This window comes from Ascaphus truei, unplaced genomic scaffold (assembly GCF_040206685.1).
Source record: "Ascaphus truei isolate aAscTru1 unplaced genomic scaffold, aAscTru1.hap1 HAP1_SCAFFOLD_1952, whole genome shotgun sequence".
Classification (NCBI taxonomy): domain Eukaryota; kingdom Metazoa; phylum Chordata; class Amphibia; order Anura; family Ascaphidae; genus Ascaphus; species Ascaphus truei.
In genome coordinates, this window is record NW_027454857.1 from 27501 (window position 1) to 54713 (window position 27213).

The 27213-nt window shown below is 63.2% G+C and overlaps 1 protein-coding gene across 1 annotated transcript in view; it reads left to right on the forward strand.

The window, feature by feature from the left end:
* The window catches only part of LOC142477109 (neuralized-like protein 4), a gene marked incomplete at its 5' end in the record, with an annotated part of 29067 nt that extends 4019 nt beyond the window's left edge, over window positions 1-25048 (forward strand). Inside the window, 10 exon segments of the mRNA XM_075582157.1 lie at window positions 2262-2399; window positions 4027-4191; window positions 7271-7429; window positions 9534-9713; window positions 15765-15858; window positions 16146-16250; window positions 17707-17851; window positions 18661-18770; window positions 22166-22325; window positions 24543-25048. Of these exon segments, the coding sequence (XP_075438272.1) occupies window positions 2262-2399; window positions 4027-4191; window positions 7271-7429; window positions 9534-9713; window positions 15765-15858; window positions 16146-16250; window positions 17707-17851; window positions 18661-18770; window positions 22166-22325; window positions 24543-24747 (1461 nt within the window).
* Between the last annotated feature and the right edge of the window lie 2165 nt (window positions 25049-27213).

The following is a 27213-nucleotide window of genomic DNA, read 5'->3' on the forward strand; positions in this document are numbered from 1 at the left end:
AAACGGGCTCCGGGCAAGATATCTACCTGTCTTTAGGTGACCTTCGGAGAGCCGTATGAGACACAGAAATAGACCAACAGCGGAGACAGTGCGTATCGGTAGATAATAAATGTTATCTTACCGTACTCCAGAGGTGATCAGTCTCCTGCCGCGTCCGCACTGGTCCACCTCGGTCCCTCTGTCCACGGCTGTCTGTTGGTTCACGACCCGGGGCCCCACGTTGGGCGCCAGCTGAATTGGATCAGACAAAAACGTCTGCAGAGTATCTGTCCCCGTCCAGATTGATTTCCTACGTAGGTAGTGCACTGAGAAAAATCACACTGACACAAAGTTCAGAATGATAAGGCTAAGGCCCCGCTCCCAGAGTCAGCGCACCCGCACTGCTGACAGGCGGTGCGCTGAGATACACAGACCGCGATATGCGGTCTGTAGGGAGCGGGAGGTGGGCGGGTGGTGGGCGGTTTGACAGGGAGGGGGGGCGTGGCTTGAGCGGAGGGACCCGCTACTCTCCCCCCCCCCCTCCCTCCACGGACTCGGGCTGGAGCTGGAAAGTAAGTTTAAACACACACACGCAGGCACTCATTCATACACACGCGCACACACACAGGCAGGCACTCACGCACTCAGACACACACACAGACAGAGGCAGGCACTCACGCACTCGGGCACACACATACACACACAGACAGGCACGCACGCACTCAGACACACACACAGACAGGCACACACACAGAGAAAGGCACTCACCTGCTTTCACTCCACACTCCTCCCCGCTCCCCGATGCCTCTCCTCCTCCCGAAGCCTCCCCTCCCCATTGGCTCACAGCCACACACGTCACGCGTCGAAGCTAGGAAACACCATTCTCTGGTGTCTCCTGCGGCTGACGCGCGACAGCGTGTAGTCAGCTGTGCCGCCAGTGGGGACCGGGACCGGCTCGCGAGGATTCCCCTGCTGGTGGGGAACTCGCTACATTGCCGCCCGTGCCAACGAGCGCAGCGGGTCCCAGGCCTAATGCTTCTCTTTATTGCTACAGCCCGCGTTTTTTATATAGGGGCTAAGGGGGGGAGATTGTATGCAAAAAGGAGCTGTCTGAGGTCTAAAGGTTGTTTGCCAATGCACAGGTCAGTGTCTCATTGGTTCTTGTTAGGTCATTTCCTTGTATGGTCTTGTTATTGTAGTTTTATGGACACATCAGGATTTGGGTGGAATTCCTGGGTTGGGTGCCATCTTGATTTCATAGTTGATGGGAGGGGGAGCTGCGGTAGCCATTTTGAGTAAGGAATCATAGCAAGGTACACATTACAGATGAAGAAATAGGCATTTTATCCAATCCATCACAACAGCACAGTCTTTTAGCAACAGCAATAAACATTTGTTTTGTCTTATCTTTCGTGGTGGGAACTCGGTCCCAAGTATCCAGGCAAATCCTCTGGTACTGTGATACTTGGAGGGGCCGTCCACCCCGAACTGGATTCCGGGGAGCAGCGATACCCCCAGCCCCCAGGCTCTAAGGAGAGAGACTGAAATGCAAACCTCTCTGCTCTAAATACCTGTGCATGTGATTAGAAGAGCAGGTGAGGGAGAACTAGAGCCATTGTAATCTGTGGTCTGGATTTTCCATCCAGCTGCCTGAGTTAATGTGAAGCTGTGGAACGGATCATTTTTAACTATTCCTGCACTTTCTGACCTAAAATGGGGCAGAAAGCTGCCTAACATCTTTGGACTATGTCACAATAGCTATATAAGGTGTGTATAGTGTGTGTCTGTATATAGCTATATAAGGTGTGTATAGTGTGTCTGTATATAGCTATATAAGGTGTGTATAGTGTGTGTCTGTATATAGCTATATAAGGTGTGTATGGTGTGTGTCTGTATATAGCTATATAAGGTGTTTATAGTGTGTGTCTGTATATAGCTATATAAGGTGTGTATAGTGTGTCTGTATATAGCTATATAAGGTGTGTATGGTGTGTGTTATGTTATGTCATGCTTCACAATAACACACCCCCTTGTTGGTAGTGAACGATTCTTCTTTAATGCTGCTGATGGGCAGCCATTCTCCCGGTGACCTCTGCATGTGTCTCACTCTGCTCCCTGGTCAGGGGTCAGAGTGGTGACATCACAGCATCACATGACCGTGACCAGGAAGTACCCAATACACGTGTGTGTGTGTGTGTGTGTGTGTGTGTGTGTGTGTGTATTCTGTGCCATGGTATTAGAGAGGTGTGTGTATGAGTATATAGCTGTCTCTCTGTACACAGGGGGTATACGCCGTGCTGGATATATACGGCTGTGTCACAGCGGTCTCTGCTGTCAGCTCTTCTGTTCTGGAGGAAGCCGATGTCACCAAACCCCCGTCAGTGACGTCGGAGAGCGAGGAGGAGGAGGGAGACCTGCCTGTGAGTGTCGCCTTCACCTGTGTTATATATACGTTCCCACAAGTGTCACACACCCCCCCCCCCCCCCTACTGGGTGACAGAAGGGAGCTATGAGCCTCCCCCTCCCCCCGCAGGGTGACACAGACAGAAGGGAGCTATGAGTCTGTCCCTCCCCCCGCAGGGTGACACAGTGACACAGACAGAAGGGAGCTATGAGTCTGTCCCTCCCCCCGCAGGGTGACACAGTGACACAGACAGAAGGGAGCTATGAGACTGTCCCTCACCCCACAGGGTGACACAGTGACACAGACAGAAGGGAGCTATGAGCCTCCCCCTCCCCCCGCAGGGTGACACAGTGACACAGACAGAAGGGAGCTATGAGTCTGTCCCTCCCCCCGCAGGGTGACACAGTGACACAGACAGAAGGGAGCTATGAGCCTGTCCCTCCCCCCGCAGGGTGACACAGACAGAAGGGAGCTATGAGTCTGTCCCTCCCCCCGCAGGGCGACACAGACAGAAGGGAGCTATGAGACTGTCCCTCCCCCCGCAGGGTGACACAGACAGAAGGGAGCTATGAGCCTGTCCCTCCCCCCGCAGGGTGACACAGTGACAGACAGAAGGGAGCTATGAGACTGTCCCTCCCCCCGCAGGGTGACACAGTGACACAGACAGAAGGGAGCTATGAGACTGTCCCTCCCCCCGCAGGGTGACACAGTGACACAGACAGAAGGGAGCTATGAGCCTGTCCCTCCCCCCGCAGGGTGACACAGTGACACAGACAGGAGGGAGCTATGAGACTGTCCCTCCCCCCGCAGGGTGACACAGTGACACAGACAGAAGGGAGCTATGAGCCTGTCCCTCCCCCCGCAGGGTGACACAGTGACACAGACAGAAGGGAGCTATGAGCCTGTCCCTCCCCCCGCAGGGTGACACAGTGACACAGACAGAAGGGAGCTATGAGCCTGTCCCTCCCCCCGCAGGGTGACACAGTGACACAGACAGAAGGGAGCTATGAGCCTGTCCCTCCCCCCGCAGGGTGACACAGACAGAAGGGAGCTATGTGTCTGTCCCTCCCCCCGCAGGGTGACACAGTGACACAGACAGAAGGGAGCTATGAGACTGTCCCTCCCCCCGCAGGGTGACACAGACAGAAGGGAGCTATGAGCCTGTCCCTCCCCCCGCAGGGTGACACAGTGACACAGACAGAAGGGAGCTATGAGTCTGTCCCTCCCCCGCAGGGTGACATAGTAACACAGACAGAAGGGAGCTATGAGTCTGTCCCTCCCCCCGCAGGGTGACACAGTGACACAGACAGAAGGGAGCTATGAGCCTGTCCCTCTCCCCGCAGGGTGACACAGTGACACAGACAGAAGGGAGCTATGAGCCTGTCCCTCCCCCCGCAGGGTGACACAGTGACACAGACAGAAGGGAGCTATGAGACTGTCCCTCCCCCCGCAGGGTGACACAGTGACACAGACAGAAGGGAGCTATGAGCCTGTCCCTCCCCCCGCAGGGTGACACAGTGACACAGACAGAAGGGAGCTATGAGACTGTCCCTCCCCCCGCAGGGTGACACAGACAGAAGGGAGCTATGAGACTGTCCCTCCCCCCTGGCTGCCATCTTTCCCTGTCGTCCCCCCCCCCGCAGAGCGAGCCCCCGCTCCCCCTCCAGCCACACACGCTGCACTTCCTGCCTAATCATGGAAAGAACATTCTCCTGTCACATGGGAACCGCACAGCCACACGCGTGTCCAGCTACAACCAGGGCATCGTGGTGCTGGCACAGCCCCTGCCACGCCTCTTCTTGTTCCAGGTACACGCGTGGGTGTGACACTGCATGTGTGACTGTGGGGTAATGAGGCAGCATGTTAGTGAAGTGTGTGAGGTTGTGGCGTGTTGATGTGTTGGCGAGATCTGGGTGTGTTAGCGAGATCGCAGAGTGTTGTGAGATGGCGGTGTGTTGTGAGATGGCGGTGTGTTGTGAGATGGCGGTGTGTTGTGAGATGGCGGTGGGTTGTGAGATGGCGGTGGGTTGTGAGATGGCGGTGGGTTGTGAGATGGCGGTGGGTTGTGAGATGGCGGTGGGTTGTGAGATGGCGGTGGGTTGTGAGATGGCGGTGGGTTGTGAGATGGCGGTGGGTTGTGAGATGGCGGTGGGTTGTGAGATGGCGGTGGGTTGTGAGATGGCGGTGGGTTGTGAGATGGCGGTGGGTTGTGAGATGGCGGTGGGTTGTGAGATGGCGGTGGGTTGTGAGATGGCGGTGGGTTGTGAGATGGCGGTGGGTTGTGAGATGGCGGTGGGTTGTGAGATGGCGGTGGGTTGTGAGATGGCGGTGGGTTGTGAGATGGCGGTGGGTTGTGAGATGGCGGTGGGTTGTGAGATGGCGGTGGGTTGTGAGATGGCGGTGGGTTGTGAGATGGCGGTGGGTTGTGAGATGGCGGTGGGTTGTGAGATGGCGGTGCGTTGGGAGATGGCGGTGCGTTGATGCGTTGGGAGATGGCGGTGCGTTGATGCGTTGGGAGATGGCGGTGCGTTGATGCGTTGGGAGATGGCGGTGCGTTGATGCGTTGGGAGATGGCGGTGCGTTGATGCGTTGGGAGATGGCGGTGCGTTGATGCGTTGGGAGATGGCGGTGCGTTGATGCGTTGGGAGATGGCGGTGCGTTGGTGCGTTGGGAGATGGCGGTGCGTTGGTGCGTTGGGAGATGGCGGTGCGTTGGTGCGTTGGTGCGTTGGGAGATGGCGGTGCGTTGGTGCGTTGGTGCGTTGGGAGATGGCGGTGCGTTGGTGCGTTGGGAGATGGCGGTGCGTTGGTGCGTTGGGAGATGGCGGTGCGTTGGTGCGTTGGGAGATGGCGGTGCGTTGATGCGTTGGGAGATGGCGATGCGTTGGGAGATGGCGGTGCGTTGATGCGTTGGGAGATGGCGGTGCGTTGATGCGTTGGGAGATGGCGGTGCGTTGGGAGATGGCGGTGTGTTGGGAGATGGCGGTGCGTTGGGAGATGGCGGTGCGTTGGGAGATGGCGGTGCGTTGGGAGATGGCGGTGCGTTGGGAGATGGCGGTGCGTTGATGCGTTGGGAGATGGCGGTGCGTTGGGAGATGGCGGTGCGTTGATGCGTTGGGAGATGGCGGTGCGTTGGGAGATGGCGGTGCGTTGATGCGTTGGGAGATGGCGGTGCGTTGATGCGTTGGGAGATAGCGGTGCGTTGGGAGATGGCGATGCGTTGGGAGATAGCGGTGCGTTGGGAGATGGCGGTGCGTTGGGAGATGGCGGTGCGTTGGGGATGGCGGTGCGTTGATGCGTTGGGAGATGGCGGTGCGTTGGGAGATGGCAGTGCGTTGATGCGTTGGGAGATGGCGGTGCGTTGATGCGTTGGGAGATGGTGGTGCGTTGGGGGATGGCGGTGCGTTGGGAGATGTCGATGCGTTGGGAGATGGCGGTGCGTTGATGCGTTGGGGGATGGCGGTGCGTTGATGCGTTGGGAGATGGCGGTGCGTTGATGCGTTGGGAGATGGCGGTGCGTTGATGCCTTGGGAGATGGCGGTGCGTTGGGAGATGACGGTGCGTTGATGCCTTGGGAGATGGCGGTGCGTTGATGCGTTGGGAGATGGCGGTGCGTTGATGCGTTGGAGATGGCGGTGCGTTGATGCGTTGGGAGATGGCGGTGCGTTGATGCGTTGGGAGATGGCGGTGCGTTGATGCGTTGGGAGATGGCGATGCGTTGGTGCGTTTGGGAGATGACGGTGCGTAGATGCGGGTGGAGATGACGGTGCGTTGATGAGTTGGGAAGATGGCGGTGCGTTGGTGCGTTTGGAGATGGCGGTGCGTTGGGAGATGACGGTGCGTTGATGAGTTGGAGATGGCGGTGCGTTGGGAGATGGCGGTGCGTTGATGCGTTGGGAGATGACGGTGCGTTGATGAGTTGGGAGATGGCGGTGCGTTGGTGCGTTGGGAGATGTTGATGCGTTGGGAGATGGCGGTGCGTTGATGCGTTGGGAGATGGCGGTGCGTTGGGAGATGGCGGTGCGTTGATGCGTTGGGAGATGGCGGTGCGTTGGGAGATGGCGGTGCGTTGATGCGTTGGGAGATGGCGGTGCGTTGGGAGATGGCGGTGCGTTGATACGTTGGGAGATGGCGGTGCGTTGGGAGATGGTGGTGCGTTGGGAGATGGCGGTGCGTTGGGAGATGGCGGTGCGTTGGGAGATGGCGGTGCGTTGGGAGATGGCGGTGCGTTGGGAGATGGCGGTGCGTTGGGAGATGGTGGTGCGTTGGGAGATGGCGGTGCGTTGGGAGATGGCGGTGCGTTGATACGTTGGGAGATGGCGGTGCGTTGATGCGTTGGGAGATGGCGGTGCGTTGGGAGATGGCGGTGCGTTGATGCGTTGGGAGATGGCGGTGCGTTGGGAGATGGCGGTGCGTTGATGCGTTGGGAGATGGCGGTGCGTTGATGCGTTGGAGATGGCGGTGCGTTGATGCGTTGGGAGATGGCGGTGCGTTGGGAGATGGCGGTGCGTTGATGCGTTGGGAGATGGCGGTGCGTTGGGAGATGGCGGTGCGTTGATGCGTTGGGAGATGGCGGTGCGTTGATGCGTTGGGAGATGGCGGTGCGTTGATGCGTTGGGAGATGGCGGTGCGTTGATGCGTTGGGAGATGGCGGTGCGTTGATACGTTGGGAGATGGCGGTGCGTTGATGCGTTGGGATATGGCGGTGCGTTGGGAGATGGCGGTGCGTTGATGCGTTGGGAGATGGCGGTGCGTTGATGCGTTGGGAGATGGCGGTGCGTTGATGCGTTGGGAGATGGCGGTGTGTTGGCGACGTGGCGGTGATGTACGTGTGTTGGTGACGTGGCTCCGTTGAGTAGTCGTGTCGTGGTCCCCCCCCCCCACGCAGATCCGTATTGACGTGCTGTCCCCTCGCTGGACGTCCTCTCTGTCACTTGGCGTCATCGGCGTCTCCCCCGAGAGACTCAATTTCCCAGCGACGGCCGCAGCGCTGAAACGGAACGCGTGGGTGATCCAGCGGAACAATGTGCTCTGCCGCGCTGCCAAGGTACCCGCTCTGCCGCGCTGCCAAGGTACCCGCCCCGCTCTGCCGCGCTGCCAAGGTACCCGCCCCCGCTCTGCCGCGCTGCCAAGGTACCCGCCCCGCGCTCTGCCGCGCTGCCAAGGTACCCGCCCCGCGCTGCCAAGGTACCCGCCCCCGCTCTGCCGCGCTGCCAAGGTACCCGCCCCGCTCTGCCGCGCTGCCAAGGTACCCGCCCCCGCTCTGCCGCGCTGCCAAGGTACCCGCCCCCGCTCTGCCGCGCTGCCAAGGTACCCGCCCCGCGCGCTGCCAAGGTACCCGCCCCGCTCTGCCGCGCTGCCAAGGTACCCGCCCCGCTCTGCCGCGCTGCCAAGGTACCCGCCCCGCTCTGCCGCGCTGCCAACGTACCCGCCCCCGCTCTGCCGCGCTGCCAAGGTACCCGCCCCCGCTCTGCCACGCTGCCAACGTACCCGCCCCGCTCTGCCGCGGTACCCGCCCCGCTCTGCCGCGCTGCCAACGTACCCGCCCCCGCTCTGCCGCGCTGCCAAGGTACCCGCCCCCGCTCTGCCGCGCTGCCAAGGTACCCGCCCCGCTCTGCCGCGCTGCCAAGGTACCCGCCCCGCGCTGCCGCGCTGCCAAGGTACCCGCCCCGCTCTGCCGCGCTGCCAAGGTACCCGCCCCGCTCTGCCGCGCTGCCAAGGTACCCGCCCCCCGCTCTGCCGCGCTGCCAAGGTACCCGCCCCCCGCTCTGCCGCGCTGCCAAGGTACCCGCCCCCGCTCTGCCGCGCTGCCAAGGTACCCGCCCCCGCTCTGCCGCGCTGCCAAGGTACCCGCCCCCGCTCTGCCGCGCTGCCAAGGTACCCGCTCTGCCGCGCTGCCAAGGTACCCGCCCCCGCTCTGCCGCGCTGCCAAGGTACCCGCCCCCCGCTCTGCCGCGCTGCCAAGGTACCCGCCCCCCGCTCTGCCGCGCTGCCAAGGTACCCGCCCCCCGCTCTGCCGCGCTGCCAAGGTACCCGCCCCGCTCTGCCGCGCTGCCAAGGTACCCGCCCCGCTCTGCCGCGCTGCCAAGGTACCCGCCCCGCTCTGCCGCGCTGCCAAGGTACCCGCCCCGCTCTGCCGCGCTGCCAAGGTACCCGCCCCGCTCTGCCGCGCTGCCAACGTACCCGCCCCCGCTCTGCCGCGCTGCCAAGGTACCCGCCCCCGCTCTGCCGCGCTGCCAAGGTACCCGCCCCCGCTCTGCCGCGCTGCCAAGGTACCCGCTCTGCCGCGCTGCCAAGGTACCCACCCCGCTCTGCCGCGCTGCCAAGGTACCCGCCCCCCGCTCTGCCGCGCTGCCAAGGTACCCGCCCCCCGCTCTGCCGCGCTGCCAAGGTACTCGCCCCCGCTCTGCCGCGCTGCCAAGGTACCCGCCCCCGCTCTGCCGCGCTGCCAAGGTACCCGCCCCCGCTCTGCCGCGCTGCCAAGGTACCCGCTCTGCCGCGCTGCCAAGGTACCCCCCCTCTGCCGCGCTGCCAAGGTACCCGCCCCCGCTCTGCCGCGCTGCCAAGGTACCCGCCCCCGCTCTGCCGTGCTGCCAAGGTACCCGCGCTGCCAAGGTACCCGCCCCGCTCTGCCGCGCTGCCAAGGTACCCGCCCCCGCTCTGCCGCGCTGCCAAGGTACCCGCCCCCGCTCTGCCGCGCTGCCAAGGTACCCGCCCCCGCTCTGCCGCGCTGCCAAGGTACCCGCCCCGCTCTGCCGCGCTGCCAAGGTACCCGCCCCGCTCTGCCGCGCTGCCGTGGTACCCGCCCCGCGCGCTGCCAAGGTACCCGCCCCCCGCTCTGCCGCGCTGCCAAGGTACCCGCCCCCGCGCTGCCAAGGTACCCGCCCCCGCTCTGCCGCGCTGCCAAGGTACCCGCCCCCGCTCTGCCGCGCTGCCAAGGTACCCGCCCCCGCTCTGCCGCGCTGCCAAGGTACCCGCCCCGCTCTGCCGCGCTGCCAAGGTACCCGCTCTGCCGCGCTGCCAAGGTACCCGCCCCGCGCGCTGCCAAGGTACCCGCCCCCGCTCTGCCGCGCTGCCAAGGTACCCGCCGCTGCCGCGGTACCCGCCCCGCGCGCTGCCCTCTGACCTGGTATCTCTCCCCCCCACTGCAGATCTGTGAGAATTACGGCCCCAATCTGGACTCGTGCCCCGAGGGGACGTGCCTGGGGGTCCTCGTGGACCTGTCGGGGGGGCTGCACCTGTATGTGAATGGGATGGATCAGGGGGTGGGGGCGCAGGATATTCCGGACCCCTGTTACGTGCTGCTGGACCTGTATGGTCAGTGTGAGCAGGTCAGTGACCTCTTATCCGAAGCCCCGGGTAACCTATATCCTCTGTTCCTAACTAGTGACCCCCTCCCCCCTGCCGCACCTCTGTGACCCCCTCCCCCCTGCCGCACCTCTGTGACACCCTCCCCCTGCCGCACCTCTGTGACCCCCTCCCCCCTGCCGCACCTCTGTGACCCCCTCCCCCCTGCCGCACCTCGGTGACCCCCTCCCCCTGCCACACCTCTGTGACCCCCTCCCCCCTGCCACACCTCTGTGACCCACTCCCCCCTGCCACACCTCTGTGATCCCCTCCCCCCTGCCACACCTCTGTGACCCCCTCCCCCTGCCGCACCTCGGTGACCGCCACACCTCTGTGACCCCCTCCCCCCTGCCACACCTCTGTGACCCCCTCCCCCCCCTGCCACACCTCTGTGACCCCCTCCCCCCCTGCCACACCTCTGTGATCCCCTCCCCCCTGCCACACCTCTGTGACCCCCTCCCCCTGCCGCACCTCGGTGACCGCCACACCTCTGTGACCCCCTCCCCCCTGCCACACCTCTGTGACCCCCTCCCCCTGCCGCACCTATGTAAGCCCCTCCCCCCTGCCGCACCTCTGTGACCCCCTCCCCCTGCCGCACCTCTGTGACCCCCTCCCCCTGCCGCACCTCTGTGACCCCCTCCCCCTGCCGCACCTCTGTGACCCCCTCCCCCCTGCCACACCTCTGTGACCCCCTCCCCCCTGCCACACCTCTGTGATCCCCTCCCCCCTGCCACACCTCTGTGACCCCCTCCCCCTGCCGCACCTCGGTGACCGCCACACCTCTGTGACACCCTCCCCCCTGCCACACCTCTGTGACCCCCTCCCCCTGCCGCACCTATGTAAGCCCCTCCCCCCTGCCGCACCTCTGTGACCCCCTCCCCCTGCCGCACCTCTGTGACCCCCTCCCCCTGCCGCACCTCTGTGACCCCCTCCCCCTGCCGCACCTCTGTGACCCCCTCCCCCCTGCCGCACCTCTGTGACCCCCTCCCCCCTGCCACACCTCTGTGACCCCCTCCCCCCTGCCACACCTCTGTGACCCCCTCCCCCCTGCCACACCTCTGTGATCCCCTCCCCCCTGCCACACCTCTGTGACCCCCTCCCCCTGCCGCACCTCGGTGACCGCCACACCTCTGTGACCCCCTCCCCCCTGCCACACCTCTGTGACCCCCTCCCCCTGCCGCACCTATGTAAGCCCCTCCCCCCTGCCGCACCTCTGTGACCCCCTCCCCCTGCCGCACCTCTGTGACCCCCTCCCCCTGCCGCACCTCTGTGACCCCCTCCCCCTGCCGCACCTCTGTGACCCCCTCCCCCCTGCCACACCTCTGTGACCCCCTCCCCCCTGCCACACCTCTGTGATCCCCTCCCCCCTGCCACACCTCTGTGACCCCCCTCCCCCTGCCGCACCTCGGTGACCGCCACACCTCTGTGACCCCCTCCCCCCTGCCACACCTCTGTGACCCCCTCCCCCTGCCGCACCTATGTAAGCCCCTCCCCCCTGCCGCACCTCTGTGACCCCCTCCCCCTGCCGCACCTCTGTGACCCCCTCCCCCTGCCGCACCTCTGTGTCCCCCTCCCCCTGCCGCACCTCTGTGACCCCCTCCCCCCTGCCGCACCTCTGTGACCCCCTCCCCCCTGCCGCACCTCCGTGACCCCCTCCCCCCTGCCGCACCTCGGTGACCCCCTCCCCCCTGCCGCACCTCTGTGACCCCCTCCCCCCTGCCGCACCTCTGTGACCCCTCCCCCTGTCGCTCCTCTATGACCCCTCCCCCGCCTGGCCTCGGTGACCCCCTCCCCCGCCTGGCCTCGGTGACCCCCTCCCCCGCCTGGCCTCGGTGACCCCCTCCCCCGCCTGGCCGCGGTGACCCCCTCCCCCGCCTGGCCTCGGTGACCCCCTCCCCCGCCTGGCCTCGGTGACCCCCTCCACCGCCTGGCCTGGTGACCCCCTCCCCCCACCCCTTGGCCTCGGTGACCCCCTCCCCCCACCCCTTGGCCTCGGTGTCCCCCCCCCCACCCCTTGGTCTCGGTGACCCCACCCCTTGGTCTCTGTGACCCCCTACCCCCTGCCACACCTCTGTGATCCCCTCCTCCCTGCCACACCTCTGTGACCCCCTCCTCCCTGCCACACCTCTGTGACCCCCTCCCCCTGCCGCACCTCGGTGACCGCCACACCTCTGTGACCCCCTCCCCCCTGCCACACCTCTGTGACCCCCTCCCCTGCTGCACCTCTGTGACCCCCTCCCCCCTGCCGCACCTCTGTGACCCCCTCCCCCTGTCGCTCCTCTATGACCCCTCCCCCGCCTGGCCTCGGTGACCCCCTCCCCCGCCTGGCCTCGGTGACCCCCTCCCCCGCCTGGCCTCGGTGACCCCCTCCCCCGCCTGGCCGCGGTGACCCCCTCCCCCGCCTGGCCTCGGTGACCCCCTCCCCCGCCTGGCCTCGGTGACCCCCTCCCCCGCCTGGCCTGGTGACCCCCTCCCCCCACCCCTTGGCCTCTGTGACCCCCTCCCCCCACCCCTTGGCCTCGGTGTCCCCCCCCCACCCCTTGGTCTCGGTGACCCCACCCCTTGGTCTCTGTGACCCCCTACCCCCTGCCACACCTCTGTGACCCCCTCCTCCCTGCCACACCTCTGTGACCCCCTCCCCCTGCCGCACCTCGGTGACCGCCACACCTCTGTGACCCCCTCCCCCCTGCCACACCTCTGTGACCCCCTCCCCTGCCGCACCTCTGTGACCCCCTCCCCCCTGCCGCACCTCTGTGACCCCCTCCCCCCTGCCACACCTCTGTGACCCCCTCCTCCCTGCCACACCTGTGACCCCCTCCCCCTGCCGCACCTCGGTGACCGCCACACCTCTGTGACCCCCTCCCCCCTGCCGCACCTCTGTGACCCCCTCCCCCTGCCGCACCTCTGTGACCCCCTCCCCCTGCCGCACCTCTGTGACCCCCTCCCCCTGCCGCACCTCTGTGACCCCCTCCCCCTGCCGCACCTCTGTGACCCCCTCCCCCCCTGCCGCACCTCTGTGACCCCCTCCCCCCTGCCGCACCTCCGTGACACCCTCCCCCCTGCCGCACCTCTGTGACCCACTCCCCCCTGCCACACCTCTGTGATCCCCTCCCCCCTGCCACACCTCTGTGACCCCCCTCCCCCTGCCGCACCTCGGTGACCGCCACACCTCTGTGACCCCCTCCCCCCTGCCACACCTCTGTGACCCCCTCCCCCCTGCCACACCTCTGTGATCCCCTCCCCCTGCCACACCTCTGTGACCCCCTCCCCCCTGCCGCACCTCGGTGACCGCCACACCTCTGTGACCCCCTCCCCCCTGCCACACCTCTGTGACCCCCTCCCCCTGCCGCACCTATGTGAGCCCCTCCCCCCTGCCGCACCTATGTGAGCCCCTCCCCCCTGCCGCACCTATGTGAGCCCCTCCCCCCTGCCGCACCTCTGTGACCCCCTCCCCCTACCGCACCTCTGTGACCCCCTCCCCCTGCCGCACCTCTGTGACCCCCTCCCCCCTGCCGCACCTCTGTGACCCCCTCCCCCCTGCCGCACCTCTGTGACCCCCTCCACCCTGCCGCACCTCCGTGACCCCCTCCCCCCTGCCGCACCTCTGTGACCCCCTCCCCCCTGCCGCACCTCTGTGACCCCCTCCCCCCTGCCGCACCTCTGTGACCCCCTCCCCCTGTCGCTCCTCTATGACCCCTCCCCCGCCTGGCCTCGGTGACCCCCTCCTCCGCCTGGCCTCGGTGACCCCCTCCCCCGCCTGGCCGCGGTGACCCCCTCCCCCGCCTGGCCTCGGTGACCCCCTCCCCCGCCTGGCCTGGTGACCCCCTCCCCCCACCCCTTGGTCTCGGTGACCCCCCCCCCCACCCCTTGGCCTCGGTGACCCCACCCCTTGGTCTCTGTGACCCCCTACCCCCTGCCACACCTCTGTGATCCCCTCCTCCCTGCCACACCTCTGTGACCCCCTCCCCCTGCCGCACCTCGGTGACCGCCACACCTCTGTGACCCCCTCCACCCTGCCACACCTCTGTGACCCCCTCCCCTGCCGCACCTCTGTGACCCCCTCCCCCCTGCCGCACCTCTGTGACCCCCTCCCCCTGCCGCACCTCTGTGACCCCCTCCCCCTGCCGCACCTCTGTGACCCCCTCCCCCTGCCGCACCTCTGTGACCCCCTCCCCCCCTGCCGCACCTCTGTGACCCCCTCCCCCCTGCCGCACCTCTGTGACCCCCTCCCCCCTGCCGCACCTCCGTGACACCCTCCCCCCTGCCGCACCTCCGTGACCCCCTCCCCCCTGCCGCACCTCTGTGACCCCCTCCCCCCTGCCGCACCTCTGTGACACCCTCCCCCCTGCCGCACCTCTGTGACACCCTCCCCCCTGCCGCACCTCTGTGACCCCCTCCCCCTGTCGCTCCTCTATGACCCCTCCCCCGCCTGGCCTCGGTGACCCCCTCCCCCGCCTGGCCTCGGTGACCCCCGCCTGGCCTCGGTGACCCCCTCCCCCGCCTGGCCTCGGTGACCCCCCTCCCCCGTCTGGCCTCGGTGACCCCCTCCCCCGTCTGGCCTCGGTGACCCCCTCCCCCGCCTGGCCTGGTGACCCCCTCCCCCCACCCCTTGGCCTCGGTGACCCCCTCCCCCCACCCCTTGGCCTCGGTGTCCCCCCCCCCCACCCCTTGGTCTCGGTGACCCCCCCCCCCCCACCCCTTGGCCTCGGTGACCCCACCCCTTGGTCTCTGTGACCAACCCCCCACCCCCACCCCTTGGCCTCTGTGACCCCCCCACCCCCACGCCTCTGTGACCCCCACCCCCATGCCTCTGTGACCCCCCACCCCCACGCCTCTGTGACCCCTCACTCCTTGGCCTCTGTGACCCCCACCCCTTGGCCTCTGTGACCCCACCCCTTGGCCTCTGTGACCCCCCCCCCACCTCTTGGCCTCTGTGACCCCCCCCCCCCCACCTCTTGGCCTCTGTGACCCCCCCCACCTCTTGGCCTCTGTGACCCCCCCCCCCCACCCCTTGGCCTCTGTGACCCCCCCCACCCCTTGGCCTCTGTGACCCCCCCCCACCCCTTGGCTTCGGTGACCCCCCTCACCCCTTGGCCTCTGTGACCCCCCCCCACCCCTTGGCCTCTGTGACCCCCCCCCACCCCTTGGCCTCTGTGACCCCCCCCCACCCCTTGGCCTCGGTGAACCCCCACCCCTTGGCCTCGGTGAACCCCCCCCCCCCACCCCTTGGCCTCGGTGAACCCCACCCCTTGGCTTCGGTGACCCCCCACCCCTTGGCCTCTGTGACCCCACCCCTTGGCCTCTGTGACCCCCCCCCACCCCTTGGCCTCTGTGACCCCCCCCCCACCCCTTGGCCTCTGTGACCCCCCCCCCACCCCTTGGCCTCTGTGACCCCCCCCCCCACCCCTTGGCCTCTGTGACCCCCCCCCACCCCTTGGCCTCTGTGACCCCCCCCTACCCCTTGGCCACTGTGACCCCCCCTCCCTGGCCCTCTGTGACCCCCCCCTCCCTGGCCTCTGTGACCCCCCCCTCCCTGGCCTCTGTGACCCCCCCCCCTTCTCCCTGGCCTCTGTGACACCCCCCCCCCCTCCTCCCTGGCCTCTGTGACACCCCCCCCTCCTCCCTGGCCTCTGTGACACCCCCCCCCTCCTCCCTGGCCTCTGTGACACCCCCCCCTCCTCCCTGGCCTCTGTGACACCCCCCCCCCCTCCTCCCTGGCCTCTGTGACACCCCCCCCCCCTCCTCCCTGGCCTCTGTGACACCACCCCTCCTCCCTGGCCTCTGTGACCCCCCCGACCGCCCTACTCCCTGGCCTCTGTGACCCCCCCCTCCTCCCTGGACTGTGACACCCCCCCCCCTCCTCCCTGGACTGTGACACCCCCCCCCCCCCTCCCTGGCCTGTGACACCCCCCCCCCCCCCCTCCCTGGCCTGTGACACCCCCCCCCCTCTTCCTCCCTGGCCTGTGACCCTCCCCCCCCTCCTCCCTGGCCTCTGTAACCCCCACCCCCTCACTACGGCCTCTTCCCCACTCTAGGTTTCCATAGTGACGGGCGAGGCGCAGGGGGCGGAGTCAGACACCCGTGAAGGGCAGTGTCCGGGTGAGAGGGAGAAGGCGGACATGGTTGACGGTGAGTTACCCCTGGGGTAGGTGTGATGGAGAGCTTGTGGTGGATGAGGGGGTAGTTGGTAATTGCCCCTCTTTGTTGCCCCTTCTGGGATAGGTATGAAGGAGAGCCTGTGTGGGGGTAGTTCGTAATTGCCCCTCAGTTGCCCCCCCCGGGGTAGGTTTAAGGGAGAGCCTGTGTGGAGTAGTTGGTAATTGCCCCTCTCTGTTGCCCCCCCTGGGGTAGGTGTGAAGGAGAGCCTGTGTGGAGTAGTTGGTAATTGCCCCTCTCTGTTGCCCCCCCTGGGGTAGGTGTGAAGGAGAGCCTGTGCTGGGTCCCCCCTGACTCTCTCGCCCTCCTGAGTTGCGAATATCTCGCCCTCTGCTCCCGATTCAAGGACCTGCTGCTCATACCAGGTGAGATCTGCCCCGCCCCCTCACTCTGCCCCGCCCCCTCACGCTGCCCTGCCCCCCTCACTCTGCCCTGCCCCCCTTCACTCTGCCCTGCCCCCCCTCACGCTGCCCCGCCCCCCTCACTCTGCCCCGCCCCCCTCACTCTGCCCCGCCCCCCTCACTCTGCCCCGCCCCCCTCACTCTGCCCCGCCCCCCTCACTCTGCCCCGCCCCCCTCACTCTGCCCCGCCCCCCTCACTCTGCCCCGCCCCCCTCACTCTGCCCCGCCCCCCTCACTCTGCCCCGCCCCCCTCACTCTGCCCCGCCCCCCTCACTCTGCCCCGCCCCCCTCACGCTGCCCCGCCCCCCTCACGCTGCCCCGCCCCCCTCACGCTGCCCCGCCCCCTCACGCTGCCCCGCCACCCTCACGCTGCCCCGCCCCCTCTCTCTGCCCCGCCCCCTCTCTCTGCCCCGCCCCCCCTCTCTGCCCCGCCCCCCCTCTCTGCCCCGCCCCCCCTCTCTGCCCCGCCCCCCCTCTCTGCCCCGCCCCCCCTCTCTGCCCCGCCCCCCTCTCTCTGCCCCGCCCCCCTCTCTCTGCCCCGCCCCCCTCTCTCTGCCCCGCCCCCCCTCTCTCTGCCCCGCCCCCCTCTCTCTGCCCCGCCCCCCTCTCTCTGCCCCGCCCCTCTCTCTCTGCCCCTCCCCTCCCCCTCTCTGCCCCGCCCCTCCCCCCCGCAGATGCCCACATCTGTAGAGATTACTATAGCACATAATGTTGCATGAGGCAAAGGGAGCTGCCAATGTCACAATAAGCTGTCTCTCCCCCTCCCCTGTCTCTCCCCCTCCCCTGTCTCTCCCCCTCCCCTGTCTCTCCCCCCTCCCCTGTCTCTCCCCCTCCCTTGTCTCTCCCCCCTCCCCCTGTCTCTCCCCTCCCCTTCCCCTGTCTCTCCCCCTCCCCTGTCTCTCCCCTTCCCCTGTCTCTCCCCTTCCCCTGTCTCTCCCCTTCCCCGGTCTCTCCCCCTCCCTGTCTCTCCCCCTTCCCCTCCATCTCTGCCCCTCCCCTGTCTCTTCCCCTTCCCCTCCGTCTCTCCCCCCCTCTGTCTCCCTCTCTCCCCCCCTCTGTCTCCCTCTCTCCCCCCCTCTGTCTCCCTCTCTCCCCCCTCTGTCTCCCTCTCTCCCCCTCTGTCTCCCTCTCTCCCCCCCCTCTGTCTCCCTCTCTCCCCCCCTCTGTCTCCCTCTCTCCCCCCCTCTGTCTCCCTCTCTCCCCCCCCTCTGTCTCCCTCTCCCCCCTCTGTCTCTCTCTGTCTCCCTCTCTCCCCCCTCTGTCTCCCTCTCTCCCCCCCCCTCTGTCTCCCTCTCTCCCCCCCTCTGTCTCCCTCTCTCCCCCCCCCCTCTGTCTCTCTCTCCCCCCCCCCCCTCTGTCTCCCTCTCCCCATCGCTCTCCCCCCCTCCTCTCTCCCCCTTTTCCGCTCTCTCCCCCTCAGATGGGTATTTCCTGGACGACTCCCGGCGCTGTGCGTGTCACTGTGACACGTGCCACAAGCTGCGCGGGGACGAGGGGTACAGAAAGAGAGGGGATCCCCCCAGGGAGTTCGCAGAGCCCAGCGGCTGGTGCAGCTTTCCCCTCAGGTACCTGCCCCACCCCGGGGTAACAAGACGGGTGCCCCCCCCTCGCCTTCTCTCCTCTTCTCATGCCCACGTTCTCTCCCCCTCACCCCCCCCTCATGCCCACCTCCTCTCCCCCTCACCCCCCCTCTCACCCCCTCACCTCTCGTGCTCCCTCTCACCCCCCTCACCTCTCGTGCTCCCTCTCACCCCCCACCTCTCGTGCTCCCTCTCACCCCCCCCACCTCTCGTGCTCCCTCTCACCCCCCCCACCTCTCGTGCTCCCTCTCACCCCCCCACCTCTCGTGCTCCCTCTCACCTCCCTCCTCTCGTGTTCCCTCTCACCCCCCTCCTCTCATGCTCCCCCTCACCCCCCCTCCTCTCGTGCTCCCCCTCACCCCCCCTCCTCTCGTGCTCCCCCTCACCCCACCTCCTCTCGTGCTCCCCCTCACCCCCCCTCCTCTCGTGCTCACCCTCACCCCCCCCTCCTCTCGTGCTCACCCCCCCTCCTCTCGTGCTCACCCTCACCCCCCCCTCCTCTCGTGCTCACCCTCACCCCCCCCTCCTCTCGTGCTCACCCCCCCCTCCTCTCGTGCTCACCCTCACCCCCACCTCCTCTCGTGCTCCCCCTCACCCCCCCTCCTCTCGTGCTCACCCTCACCCCCCCTCCTCTCGTGCTCACCCCCCCCTCCTCTCGTGCTCACCCTCACCCCCCCCTCCTCTCGTGCTCACCCTCACCCCCCCTCCTCTCGTGCTCACCCCCCCCTCCTCTCGTGCTCACCCTCACCCCCCCTCTCCTCTCGTGCTCCCCCTCACTCCCTCTCTCCCCCCAGGCTGAGCCCACGGTTGCAGGGTGTACAGTATAAGAAGTGGCACGTGGCGTATCAGGGGAGCAGCGCGGGCAGTGTGCGGAGGACATTGGACCGAGGGGACCTACTCTCAGGTGGGTGGGGGGTGTCTGTGTGGGTGGGGGGTGCCTGTGGCGTGTGGGTGGGTGGGGGGTGCCAAAGGCGTGGCGCTGGGGTGACCCATTAGCGTGGCATCCGCAAGCGAGACCAGCCGGTCAATATAAATCCATTGGCTCTCGAACGATCTGTTCATAACCACTGGTGGATCTTGTCCGGTCACGAACAGCAAGGCCAGTTTAAGCCGGAATTTGGCTCCGAGTTGTCGGCTTTCTAGGGACTTCCTGGTCACAAACGGACTCTGTGGAGAAATGGGACTTCCTGGTCACAAACGGACTCTGTGGAGAAATGGGACTTCCTGGTCACAAACGGACGCTGTGGAGAAATGGGACTTCCTGGTCACAAACGGACTCTGTGGAGAAATGGGACTTCCTGGTCACAAACGGACTCTGTGGAGAAATGGGACTTCCTGGTCACAAGCGGACGCTGTGGAGAAATGGGACTTCCTGGTCACAAACGGACTCTGTGGAGAAATGGGACTTCCTGGTCACAAACGGACGCTGTGGAGAAATGGGACTTCCTGGTCACAAACGGACGCTGTGGAGAAATGGGACTTCCTGGTCACAAACGGACTCTGTGGAGAAATGGGACTTCCTGGTCACAAACGGACGCTGTGGAGAAATGGGACGTCCTGGTCACAAACGGACGCTGTGGAGAAATGGGACTTCCTGGTCACAAACGGACTCTGTGGAGAAATGGGACTTCCTGGTCACACACGGACTCTGTGGAGAAATGGGACTTCCTGGTCACAAACGGACTCTGTGGAGAAATGGGACTTCCTGGTCACAAACGGACTCTGGAGAAATGGGACTTCCTGGTCACAAACAGACTCTGTGGAGAAATGGGACTTCCTGGTCACAAACAGACTCTGTGGAGAAATGGGACTTCCTGGTCACAAACGGACTCTGTGGAGAAATGGGACTTCCTGGTCACAAACGGACTCTGTGGAGAAATGGGACTTCCTGGTCACAAGCGGACGCTGTGGAGAAATGGGACTTCCTGGTCACAAACGGACTCTGTGGAGAAATGGGACTTCCTGGTCACAAACGGACGCTGTGGAGAAATGGGACTTCCTGGTCACAAACGGACGCTGTGGAGAAATGGGACTTCCTGGTCACAAACGGACACTGTGGAGAAATGGGACTTCCTGGTCACAAACGGACGCTGTGGAGAAATGGGACTTCCTGGTCACAAACGGACGCTGTGGAGAAATGGGACTTCCTGGTCACAAACGGACGCTGTGGAGAAATGGGACGTCCTGGTCACAAACGGACGCTGTGGAGAAATGGGACTTCCTGGTCACAAACGGACTCTGTGGAGAAATGGGACTTCTTGGTCACAAACGGACTCTGTGGAGAAATGGGACTTCCTGGTCACAAACGGACTCTGTGGAGAAATGGGACTTCCTGGTCACAAACGGACTCTGTGGAGAAATGGGACGTCCTGGTCACAAACGGACGCTGTGGAGAAATGGGACTTCCTGGTCACACACGGACTCTGTGGAGAAATGGGACTTCCTGGTCACAAACGTACTCTGGAGAAATGGGACTTCCTGGTCACAAACGGACTCTGTGGAGAAATGGGACTTCCTGGTCACAAACGGACGCTGTGGAGAAATGGGACTTCCTGGTCACAAACGGACGCTGTGGAGAAATGGGACTTCCTGGTCACAAACGGACGCTGTGGAGAAATGGGACGTCCTGGTCACAAACGGACGCTGTGGAGAAATGGGACTTCCTGGTCACAAACGGACTCTGTGGAGAAATGGGACTTCTTGGTCACAAACGGACTCTGTGGAGAAATGGGACTTCCTGGTCACAAACGGACGCTGTGGAGAAATGGGACTTCCTGGTCACAAACGGACTCTGTGGAGAAATGGGACGTCCTGGTCACAAACGGACGCTGTGGAGAAATGGGACTTCCTGGTCACACACGGACTCTGTGGAGAAATGGGACTTCCTGGTCACAAACGTACTCTGTGGAGAAATGGGACTTCCTGGTCACAAACGGACTCTGTGGAGAAATGGGACTTCCTGGTCACAAACGGACGCTGTGGAGAAATGGGACTTCCTGGTCACAAACGGACGCTGTGGAGAAATGGGACTTCCTGGTCACAAACGGACGCTGTGGAGAAATGGGACGTCCTGGTCACAAACGGACGCTGTGGAGAAATGGGACTTCCTGGTCACAAACGGACTCTGTGGAGAAATGGGACTTCCTGGTCACACACGGACTCTGTGGAGAAATGGGACTTCCTGGTCACAAACGGACGCTGTGGAGAAATGGGACTTCTTGGTCACAAACGGACGCTGTGGAGAAATGGGACTTCTTGGTCACAAACGGACGCTGTGGAGAAATGGGACTTCCTGGTCACAAACGGACTCGTGGAGAAATGGGACTTCCTGGTCACAAACGGACTCTGTGGAGAAATGGGACTTCCTGGTCACAAACGGACGCTGTGGAGAAATGGGACTTCCTTGTCACAAACGGACTCTGTGGAGAAATGGGACTTCCTGGTCACAAACGGACGCTGTGGAGAAATGGGACTTCCTGGTCACAAACGGACTCTGTGGAGAAATGGGACTTCCTGGTCACAAACGGACGCTGTGGAGAAATGCGACTTCCTGGTCACAAACGGACTCTGTGGAGAAATGGGACTTCCTGGTCACAAACGGACGCTGTGGAGAAATGGGACTTCCTGGTCACAAACGGACTCTGTGGAGAAATGGGACTTGCTGGTCACAAACGGACGCTGTGGAGAAATGGAACTTCCTGGTCACAAACGGACGCTGTGGAGAAATGGGACTTCCTAGTCACAAACGGACGCTGTGGAGAAATGGGACTTCCTGGATCGCGAGCTAGTTACTCATGAAATTACTGGGTCTTAAGCTCCTTCCAGGGCGGACAAAATGGCTGCCAACTGACCGATCCAAAGCCAAGCACTTCCACCAGGACACACAGTGGACGGCTTACGCCTATGGTGCAAGGACGCCGGCCTCCTCAGCGGGGCGTGAACGTGACACTGTCCCACCCTCACCGACCTCAATACTAACCTGTCGTCGGCGCCTTGCTTTTTGGGAATCGCGTTGGCGCCCCCTGGCATGTGGATAGAGCGCTGTCCTTTTTTTGCCGGCTACGCGCCACTGCGTTGAAACCCCAGGTGTCCCGGGAGCCAGTCCTGTCGTGGTGCAATTAGGGACTGTCCGAAGACGTGCGGTGCTATGCAAACATGACTTGGCTTGGCGTTGTGTCCGATGGACGTCCCTGTGTGGAACGTGCGCTGGCGACTTCCATCGCTGCTCCCTTGCCTGGTAGACCTCCTTGTGGTCTCCGCACGATATATATATATATTGTATCCTGTGCCCCCTCTCAGGCTTCTCCTGTATCTTCTCCGCGGCCACGGTGAAGTGTGACCCACAGACCGGTCACTCCGACACGCAGCCCGCAGCGGTGCTGAGCGCAGCGACGCAGAGCGCCATCCTGTCCCCTACACTGCGCTACGCGGGACTGCCGGAGCTCTGCCCTAAAGTGATGTGAGTATACGGGAGGTCATGGGTAATATAAATATATTTCCCTCTCTCTCCTCCCTCTCCCTCTTTCCCTCTCCCTCTTCCCCCCCCCCCCTCTCCCTCTTTCCCCCCCCTCTCCCTCTCTTTCCCCCCTCTCCCTCTCTTCCCCCCCCCTCTCCCTCTCTTTCCCCCCTCTCCCTCTCTTTTCTCCCTCTTTCCCCCCTCTCTCTCTCTATTCCCCCCCTCTCCCTCTCTTCCCCCCGCTCTCCCTCTCTTCCCCCCCTTCTCCCTCTCTTCCCCCCCTCTCCCTCTCTTCCCCCCCCTCTCCCTCTCTTCCCACCCTCTCCCTCTCTTCCCCCCCCTCCCTCTCTTCCCCCCCCTCTCCCTCTCTTCCCCCCTCTCCCTCTCTTCCCCCCCCTCCCTCTCTTCCCCCCCCTCCCTCTCTTTCCCCCCCTCTTCCTCTCTTTCCCCCCCTCTCCCTCTCTTCCCCCTCTCCCTCTCTTTCCCCCCCTCTCCCTCTCTTTCCCCCCCTCTCCCTCTCTTCCCCCCCTCTCCCTCTCTTCCCCCCCCTCTCCCTCTCTTCCCCCCCCTCTCCCTCTCTTCCCCCCTCTCCCTCTCTTCCCCCCCCCTCTCCCTCTCTTCCCCCCTTCCTCTCTTCTCCCCCTTCCTCTCTTCTCCCCCCTCCTTCCTCTCTTCTCCCTCCCCCCCTTCCTCTCCCCCTCCCTCTCCCCTCCCTCCCCCCCTTCCTCTCCCCCTCCCTCTCCCCCTCCCTCCCCCCCTTCCTCTCCCCCTCCCTGTACTAGAGGATTTTAATGGCCGTTTCCCAGTATGTTGGGGTCTTATAGCGTGAGCGTATTTAAGGTTATTATAGGATCAGAATATATAGGGTTTGTGGAGGGCCTGTCTGTGTATATAGGGTTTGTGGAGGGCCAGTCTGTGTATATAGGGTTTGTGGAGGGCCAGTCTGTGTATATAGGGTTTGTGGAGGGCCAAGTCTGTGTATATAGGGTTTGTGGAGGGCCAGTCTGTGTATATAGGGTTTGTGGAGGGCCAGTCTGTGTATATAGGGTTTGTGGAGGGCCAGTCTGTGTATATAGGGTTTGTGGAGGGCCAGTCTGTGTATATAGGGTTTGTAGAGGGCCAGTCTGTGTATATAGGGTTTGTAGAGGGCCAGTCTGTGTATATAGGGTTTGTAGAGGGCCAGTCTGTGTATATAGGGTTTGTAGAGGGCCAGTCTGTGTATATAGGGTTTGTGGAGGGCCAGTCTGTGTATATAGGGTTTGTGGAGGGCCAGTCTGTGTATATTAGGGTTTTGTGGAGGGCCAGTCTGTGTATATAGGGTTTGTGGAGGGCCAGTCTGTGTATATAGGGTTTGTAGAGGGCCAGTCTGTGTATATAGGGTTTGTAGAGGACCGTCTGTGTATATAGGGGTATTTAGAGGGCCAATCTGTGTATATAGGGTATTTAGAGAGCCAATCTGTGTATATAGGGTTTGTAGAGGGCCAGTCTGTGTATGTAGGGTTTGTGGAGGGCCAGTCTGTGTATATAGGGTTTGTAGAGGGCCAGTCTGTGTATATAGGGGTTTGTAGAGGGCCTGTCTGTGTATATAGGGTTTAGGGCCAGTCTGTGTATATAGGGTTTGTGGAGGGCCAGTCTGTGTATATAGGGTTTGTGGAGGGCCAGTCTGTGTATATAGGGTTTGTGGAGGGCCAGTCTGTGTATATAGGGTTTGTGGAGGGCCAGTCTGTGTATATAGGGTTTGTAGAGGGCCAGTCTGTGTATATAGGGTTTGTGGAGGGCCAGTCTGTGTATATAGGGTTTGTGGAGGGCCAGTCTGTGTATATAGGGTTTGTGGAGGGCCAGTCTGTGTATATAGGGTTTGTGGAGGGCCAGTCTGTGTATATAGGGTTTGTAGAGGGCCAGTCTGTGTATATAGGGTTTGTAGAGGGCCAGTCTGTGTATATAGGGTTTGTAGAGGGCCAGTCTGTGTATATAGGGTTTGTAGAGGGCCAGTCTGTGTATATAGGGTTTGTGGAGGGCCAGTCTGTGTATATAGGGTTTGTGGAGGGCCAGTCTGTGTATATAGGGTTTGTGGAGGGCCAGTCTGTGTATATAGGGTTTGTGGAGGGCCAGTCTGTGTATATAGGGTTTGTAGAGGGCCAGTCTGTGTATATAGGGTTTGTGGAGGGCCAGTCTGTGTATATAGGGTTCTTATAAAGCCTGCTGCCCCTCCCCCTGCAGGTTTCGGGACCCCCGCTCTCGGCGTCAGTTCGGGGCGCAGGTTGCTCTGCAGGTCTGCGTGCGCCCCGGATCCTATAAGACCGGACCCCCGACTGCAGGGAACCCCGATCCCCTGGACCCCCGAATCCCGAGCTCCGAGGTGGAGTGGGTGACCAAGGAGAAGGGGGCGACGGTCCTGAGGTCGCTGCTGGTCCGTGTGGAGTGACCCGCCAAAAATGACCTGTCGTTCTACTGTCCCCACAGCCCGGCACACGGGGGGAGGGGGGCAGGAGGCATGGTGCCAGATGAGGGGTTGGGGGGGGGGGCTGTTACTAACACCCATTCTCTCCCCTCCCCCTCTCCCACACCCCTCTCCTCTCTCCCACCCCTCTCTTCCCCTCCTCTCTTCCCCTCCCCCTCCTCCTCTCTCCCCCTCCCTCCTCTCTTCCCCTCCCCCCTCCCTCCTCTCTTCCCCTCCCCCCCTCCTCTCTTCTCCCCCCCCCCCCTCCTCTCTTCTCCCCCTCCTCTCTTCCCCTCCCCCCTCCTCTCTTCCCCTCTCCCCCCTCCTCTCTTCCCTCTTCCCCCTCCTCTCTTCCCCTTCCCCCCTCCTCTCTTCCCCTCCCCCCTCCTCTCTTCCCTCCCCCCCTCCTCTCTTCCCTCCCCCCTCCTCTCTTCCCTCCCCCCCCTCCTCTCTTCCCTCCCCCCTCCTCTCTTCCCTCCCCCCCTCCTCTCTTCCCTCCCCCCCTCCTCTCCCTCCCCCCCTCCTCTCTTCCCCTCTCCCCCCCTCCTCTCTTCCCCTCTCCCCCCTCCTCTCTTCCCTCTCCCCTCCACCCCCCCCTCCTCTCCTCTTTCCCCCTCCCCCCTTACGCTCACCCCCTCCTCCCCCCTCCCCCCATTAATTTATTGAACAGATGGAAGTATACCGGTGGGTTTTGTTGAAGTTGGGGTGCGGGGGTGCTTCCCTAGTTATTTCAGGGGCTTGCCCCCGCCCCCCGATATCTCACAATCCGCCTCCTTGTTATTTAAGCTGCTTCTGTTATTATCATTTTCTCATTATTTGTACATTGTTTTTTTTTTGTTTTTTTAATACATAAATTTCTTGTACAGAAAAGATTTATGCGTCTGTTGTGCGTCTTTATAAATATACACACACCCCCACACACAAACCCCCACACACACCCACACACACACACCCCACACACACCCCACACACACCCCACACACACACACACACACACACACACACACACACACACCACGCCCACACACACACCCCACACACACACCACACACCACGCCCACACACACCACACACACACCACACACACACACACCACACACACACACCACACACACCCCACACACACACACACACCCCACACACACACATACACACACCACGCCCACCCACACACCACACACACACCCCCCACACACACACACACACCCCACACACACACACACACACCCCACACACACACACACACACACACACACACCCCACACACCACCCCCCCACACACCACACACACACACACCCACACACCACACACACCCCCACACACACACACCCCCCACACCACACACCCCCCCACACACACACACCCCTCCACACACACACACACCCCTCCACACACACACACACCCCTCCACACACACACACACCCCCACACACACACACACACACACCACTGATGCGACAATCCTATTTCAAACCTAAAATGTTCTTAGATCGTAATCTAAGTCCTAATAACAGATAAAAAAATAACCCGAGCAAACAAATGACACAAACACGACACTTTGTGAACATGTATTTACCCCAAATGATTAAACGTTCAGTACCCGTGTGTGAGTCTGTGACCCGTTACATTCAGTACCGGTGTGTGAGTCCGTGACCCGTTAGATTCAGTACCGGTGTGTGAGTCCGTGACCCGTTAGATTCAGTACCCGTGTGAGTCCTTGACACGTTAGATTCAGTACCCGTGTGAGTCCGTGACACGTTAGATTCAGTACCCGTGTGAGTCCGTGACACGTTAGATTCAGTACCCGTGTGAGTCCGTGACACGTTAGATTCAGTACCCGTGTGAGTCCGTGACACGTTAGATTCAGTACCCGTGTGAGTCCGTGACACGTTAGATTCAGTACCCGTGTGAGTCCGTGACACATTAGATTCAGTACCCGTGTGAGTCCGTGACCCGTTAGATTCGGTACCCATGTGAGTCTGTGACCCGTTAGATTCAGTACCCGTGTGAGAGTCCGTGGCCCGTTAGATTCGGTACCCGTGTGAGTCCGTGGCCCGTTAGATTCAGTACCCGTGTGTGAGTCCGTGACCCGTTAGATTCGGTACCCGTGTGAGTCCGTGGCCCGTTAGATTCAGTACCTGTGTGAGAGTCCGTGGCCCGTTACATTCAGTACCCGTGTGAGAGTCCGTGACCCGTTAGATTCAGTACACGTGTGAGTCCGTGGCCCGTTACATTCAGTACCCGTGTCAGGCTGCCTTGCATGGACAGCTCCTTCAGGTCCGGGCTCATGTCGGAGACGTCAGTAGCGCCACTGACAGAATATGACCCGGTTCCCTGTAGCGTATAACGGCCGTGCTGACAGAACACGGATATATTCTGAACCTATTGCTGTACTAGGACCCATATGGCATATACGTTCCCTTTCTAAGTCACAGCAATGGCCACGGAGG